Source organism: Myotis myotis, unplaced genomic scaffold, assembly GCF_014108235.1.
Source record: "Myotis myotis isolate mMyoMyo1 unplaced genomic scaffold, mMyoMyo1.p scaffold_m19_p_2, whole genome shotgun sequence".
NCBI classification, from domain to species: Eukaryota; Metazoa; Chordata; class Mammalia; order Chiroptera; family Vespertilionidae; genus Myotis; species Myotis myotis.
Genome location: NW_023416324.1, coordinates 139,266,248 through 139,273,018, shown reverse-complemented (window position 1 = coordinate 139,273,018; position 6,771 = coordinate 139,266,248). Strand labels below are relative to the sequence as shown.

General features: G+C 36.6%; 1 protein-coding gene across 1 annotated transcript; it reads left to right on the top strand.

Annotated features, from left to right (window-relative positions):
- Positions 1–4,997: 4,997 nt before the first annotated feature.
- Positions 4,998–5,924, top strand: LOC118677487 (olfactory receptor 5K4-like). Its single transcript, XM_036352622.1, has one exon. It carries the CDS (start codon positions 4,998–5,000, stop codon positions 5,922–5,924), a length of 927 nt encoding a protein of 308 aa, XP_036208515.1.
- Positions 5,925–6,771: the final 847 nt, after the last annotated feature.

The following is a 6,771-nucleotide window of genomic DNA, read 5'->3' as shown; positions in this document are numbered from 1 at the left end:
CCACCACAGTGCACGAATTTCGTGCACCGGGCTACTAGTATAATCTAAGAGAAACATGCAAATTGACCGCACCTCCACTATGCCCAAGCCACACCCACCAGCCAATCAGAGTGATTATATGCAAATTAACTCAACCAAGATGGCAGCCAGCAGCCACAGAGCTGGAGCAAGCAGGAGGCTTGGTTGCCCCGGCGATGGAGGAAGCAAAGCTTCCCGCCTGCCCTGGCCGGCCCTTGCCTCTGCTCAAGGCTACAAAGTTTCAATTACAGAAGACAAATAAATCCCAGATACCTGCTTCCAGCCAGCCTCCACTGGGAGCTTGGGTGGCTGGGGGCTGTGGCCAGCCTGCAAACAGCCATCAGCCCCTCACCCAGGATGGCCACACCCTCATGGGATGAGGGTCTCTGCTGGGGGGCTTGGCCAGCCTACAAACAGCTGGACCCAGGCTGGACAGGCACCCCAGCAGGACCCCCCTCTCTGAAGGGGGTGTGGCCAGCCTGAAAACGGCCCTCAGTCCCTCACCTAGGCTGGCAAGGCACCCCAGTGGGACCCCCACCCTGATCCAGGACACCCTTCAGGGCAAACCAGCCGGCCCCCACCCATGTACCAGGCCTCTATCCTATATAATAAAAGGGTAATATGCAAATTGACCCTAACAGCAGAATGACTGGGAATGATGGTCACTATGACACACAATGACCACCAGGGGGCAGACGCTTAATGCAGGAGCTGCCCCCTGGTGGTCAGTGCACTCCCACAGGGGGAGCTCTGCTCAGCCACAAGCCAGGCTGATGGCTGCCAGTACAGCAGTGGTGATGGGAGCCTCTCCTGCCTCCTCAGCAGCACTAAGGATGTCCGACTGCAGCTTAAGCCTGCTCCCCGCTGGCAAGTGGACATCCCCCAAGGGCTCCCGGGCTGCCAGAGGGATGTCTGACTGCCAGCTTAGGCCCAATCCCCCAGGGAGCAGGCCTAAGCCAGCAGGTGGTCATCTACCGAGGGTTCCCAGGCTGTGAGAGGGCACAGGCCGGGCTGAGGGACCCCCCTGAGTGCACAAACTTTTGTGCACCAGGCCTCTAGTAAATAAATAAGAATCATAGGAAATCTCATTTCTTTGCAAAGTCTTATCCTGGTCTCCTAAGTTATGTCCTTCTTTGTGTTCCTATATACCCTGTATACCAGCCGTGGGCAAACTACGGCCCGCGGGCCAGATCCGGCCCGTTTGAAATGAACAAAACTATTGAAAAAAAAGACCGTACCCTTTTATGTAATGATGTTTACTTTGAATTTATATTAGTTCACACAAACACTCCATCCATGCTTTTGTTCCGGCCCTCCGGTCCAGTTTAAGAACCCATTGTGGCCCTCGAGTCAAAAAGTTTGCCCACCCCTGCTGTATACAGTAGGTCCTCGCATTATGTCTGTGTTCTGTTCCTAAGGCGTGACTTAACATGATTTTCACTGTAAGTTGGAACCCATTTACATAATCACCTATGTCACTCACATGGAGCACATACACAGCAGTAATGAAGTGAAACAGTAAAAAAAAAATTAAAAGAAAGATAACAATTCTTGACCTTTACTTGTGGTAAGTAAATAATAAAAAACATAAACATATATGTACATGAACTGTACATATGAAATGATGGAACTTTTTTTTTATAAATAAATGGGGGATGGCAATGTAACCACGAAATGCTGTACATTGAGTCTGACGTAACCTGAGGACTGTCTGTATAGTTCTTTTTTGATATTTAACTCAGTCTGAGCTGCTGTATACTAGTATATAGTTGTTTGAGTAATTTACTCTCTGGATTGGTAGTTGTATGATGGCAGGATTATTTTTGTTTTTGCATATACTGTATATGCAACTTCCTGCCCAACTCCACCTCTATGGAGGGGTTCTCTCTACTTAATGTCTGACCCAGTGACTTGTCTTTTTATAATCACTCTATGTTAAATTTAATTTAAACGAAATTTCTGCATCCAATTCAAGACACATTTTTTGAGAGCCTACAATGAGAGGTTTGCAAGTATGGAACGTCAAAAAGAAAATTCAGCTGAGAATAAATAAGCCTTTCATACATAGGAAAATGGAATGAATGATTATACAAGTGAAGTATGATTAAGAGCTCTTTGTATGATAAAGGCAGTTAATTATTTTGCAGATCAGAAAGTTAAAGGTATCTTCATGAAGGGAATCAGACCTCATATAAAAATTAAATAGGACTTGGGTAGAGGAATAAGTTAGGGAGGTCAAGGGCCTTTTAAATGAGAAGTGGATTGTAAGAAAAATATTCTGAGTTAGGATTTAAATTTAGTGCATCAAGGAATAGAGAAGTGATGGGTATGTTTTTGGAGATAGATTCTTAAAGATTAATGGTAAAAAATAAAGTTATATTGGAAATAAGCCCAGTCCCTGGAAGCCTTGAAATACTAAGATAAAGGACAAAGACTTGGTTTGGAGAGTAATGAGGGTTCCAAACAGTTTCAGTCCATAAGAGCATATCTATAGTAGGAGAAGGATGGATATGGAAGACTAGTTAAAAATTTCTCTTATGATACATAAGTGAAGCTAAAAAATACAATGTTAGAGTTGTTTCAGAGGATGATTCAATAGGATGGTCATATTCATCAAAGGGATTATAGGAGAAGAATGTAATCACATTTTTGCCCCTTTCCCACAAATCCAAATCTCCCTTCACATTTTGGTTTGAATTCCACTTCATCCACTAAGTGATTAATATGATTTTTTTCTCCACTATAATTTTCAAGTAAAGAAGATGAGAGAGAGAGAGAGAGAGAGAGAGAGAGAGAGAGAGATCTCAAGTGTGTAAAAAAAGTCAACATGATCCTTAGCTGACTTTAGTGATGGTCATTTGATTTAACCCCAGAATCTCAACGAACATTTATCATTAATTGATGCTCTTTGGTTTACTTGTGTTTTGGAAACCACGTCTCTCAGGTTAGGAGTCTCTGCTGAAATACCATGATGCTAATGCCAAGGAAATCCCTTTAGAATCAATGGAAAACTTTAACTTTGCCCTGAGGCTAACATAATTATTGTCACTGACCTATTGGTAGAAAGAATATCCTAGACTGACATAATTTATTCCCAAATGTTTTAAAGACCAAGATTTTTATTCTTAATTTCTCTAAAAACAAACAACATCAGGTGGCCAATTAGCTACTATAAAATGTTTGATAGTAAACTCAAAATACGAGGACTGATTTCTAATTTATTTATCTTATAGCATTAAAATGCAGAAATACACATTTCCCTAAAATACTTCAGCATTTTTAATTGGTTTTGTATTTTATTCACTTAAATCTTTTCTTGGCCTGTCTCTAAACTGAAGATACTATGGAAAGCCATATGAAACATAGTAGTACATCGGATCATTCTGTCCCATTCTGAGTTAAAAATTACCGTTGTCTTATCAGTAAATATACAGGTAAGGCTGTACCTGACTTTGTAAAATAAATATGGGATGTAAAGTAAAATTGATTTCTAATTCAGTTGAATAATTTGTATTTTACATTGGGGGATGGAGAATGAAGTTTTACTCATTATTCTGATACCTTTATCTTCCACATAAAATAGTGATTATTAAAAGTTAAACCAATATGACAAGTATTATCAATTGATTTACCATTATGTGTTGCTAAAGTAATAAGCTGTATTTGCATACTTTTACTAAGTTTTTCCAAAGTACTATAATTCTAAAAGGTATTTTTAAAGTGTTATGGACGTAAAATACAAAGGACAAACTTATTTTATTCATTTTATTATAAACCTCTATGATAAGAGTCCAGAAGATTATACCATACTATGTAAGCAAATAGAAAAATAGTATATTAAATTCAGTGTAAATAATGATAAGAAACAGAAAAAAAACCTAACCAAAATATATTTGAAAAACAGCATATTTCAATTAACCATTGTATACTTTTCTTCAAAATTGTCTATTTAAAAAATGAGGCCAAATATTTTTAGCAATATCTGGAAGAAAAGAAAAATGATTTTGGCATTCTTAAAATCCCATGTTTCTTGTAATGGTTGCTAAACTATCATAAATTTATAAGAAACTTGGGTGATCATTGAATTCCAATGAACATATGGTGGATTAGGAGTAAATGAGTTTATAAATGTAAATAATCATATAATAAATGCAGAACCTCCATGGAATTCACCAAAAATGCAGACATTAGTTATTATATAAGAAGTTTGAGAGCATACAAGATAGGAATATGAACACTGTAATTGGAGACTTAGTTTCCAAATCTCATAACCATAGACATCCATGTACCATTCTTAAAACAGAGACAGAAAGTATTAGAATAAACAGATAATAATAATAATTTCTTGGGGAATGTGTTATATTAATATAAGATTTAGAATGTTGAAATGAACATAAAAATGGTATAAATAATAACTTATATTCTTATCCTGTATTAAAGATGAGTAGGTCTTTCTTTAAAATATTCCCTGATAAATCTAGCTGTGAAGAGATACTAAGCTAGAAAACTATTTAAAAAGCTTACAGTGATTCTGTGTAGTTTTTAATATTAGACATTTAAAATGTCTAAAGAGCAATTTATTTTCAAACACCACATCAGTCCCATAGGAAAGTATTTTAAATTTATTGTTTTCCTGGAGAAAAAGACATCATAAGGAAATGTCTTTTAATTTTGTAAATGCCAAATTATATACTCTGACTAGGAATTTTCACATCAGCATTGGATAATTCATGCAGAAAAGCTACTCTGTCTTGGGAATCCAAGCAGGCATTTCTAGATAATCCTGTGTACACTATCTGTCATATTTTTCTTCTCACAGACTTGACCTACTGTGTGTGTGCTAGTTTTCAGGAGACAGCGTAAGAGGAGTGAAGAGAGTTTTTCCTTTTTGTGTACGGAAATATTAGACGGGAGAATTAGACCCCTCTACTTCTGAATCTAATTTCTCTATGATTTCTATCTCAGCCAAGAAGCCAAGAATGGCTAAGGAAAATCACTCCTTGACAACTGAGTTTATCCTCATAGGATTTACGGATCATCCAGTGCTGAAAAGTCTTCTGTTTTTATTGTTCTTTGCCATCTATCTGATCACCATGATGGGTAATCTTGGCCTGGTGGCATTGATATTTATGGAGCGTCGTCTTCACACACCAATGTACATCTTTCTGGGCAACCTGGCTCTGATGGATTCCTGTTGTTCCTGTGCCATTACCCCCAAGATGTTAGAGAACTTCTTTTCTGAGGACAGAATGATTTCCCTCAATGAATGCATGGTACAATTTTATTTTCTCTGCCTTGCTGAAACTGCAGATTGCTTTCTCCTGGCGGCAATGGCTTATGATCGCTATGTGGCCATATGTAGCCCACTGCAGTACCACACCAGGATGTCAAAGAAACTCTGCATTCAGATGACTATAGGGACCTTCATAGCTAGTAATCTGCATTCTATGATCCATGTAGGGCTTCTTTTAAGGTTAACTTTCTGCAGGTCTAATCAAATTGACCATTTTTTTTGTGATATCCTTCCACTCTATAGACTCTCCTGTACTGACCCTTACCTCAATGAATTAATGATATATATTTTTTCAATGCCAATTCAAATCTTCACCATTGCCACTGTCTTAATTTCTTATATTTGCATCATTTTTACTGTTTTCAAGATGAAATCCAAAGAAGGGAGAGGTAAAGCATTTTCTACTTGTGCATCCCACTTTCTATCTGTCTTGATATTCTACATTTGTCTTCTCATGTATATTCGACCATTTGAAAAAGGGGATAAAGATATACCTGTGGCAATTTTTTATACAATAGTAATTCCTTTATTAAACCCCTTTATTTATAGCCTCAGAAATAAGGAGGTGATAAATGTTCTGAAAAAAATTATGAGGAATCATATTCATAAATGAACATCCTCAATGGAAAATATTTTAATTTATTAAAATAGTTTTCTAGATATGGGACATAGAAAAAGGAAAATAGGTTTTTATATAAAATAATAATCTCTAAATCACTAGATCATTTTTCCTAAAAAGATTTATGACTGGAATTTCAAAATCATCTGTCAAATCTTAATCCAAATTCCACCATTACCAAGTAAAGCAGGAGGAAACTCAAGAAACTTTCATTATCAACCCTCATTACTCTCATGGAATTGTGTCAGACTATTGTTCCAAACCTCAATAAATAAACACAGCATCAAATTAAATGTTTAAATGTATAGAAGAGTCTGCCTTGATTAACTTTGTCTAATCAACGGAAGACATTATATCTAATCCTATGTAAAGTATTTGAAACATTTAAAATTTCCTGGCAGGAGTCTGACCATTTTCATTCAGAAAAATGATCTGGCAGACACTCATAGATTAGTTTGAGGGGAGAGAGACAAGAAGCAAATTAATTGCAGAATCTATTTTTAAAGTAATGAAATTTAATCTAGATAAGACCCACAAATGGGGAGAAACACACACACACACAGTCATATATATACATTTTATAGAATAATTAATGAATTATATATAACAAGTTGGCTATAGTAGATTAAGATCTACTTTAGCCTAAAGTATGATTAAGGTCCTTTACCTTTTTACAAGCACCAATCAAGTTACGTATTATGGAATATAGAACAGCTACTTACATAGTAAACACTCAATAAGCATTTAAAAACATTAATAAGGTCATTGTTTATTTTTTATATTTTTAAGTAATAGTGAAATTAATTTTTTAAAATATATTTTTATTGATTTCAGAAAGGAA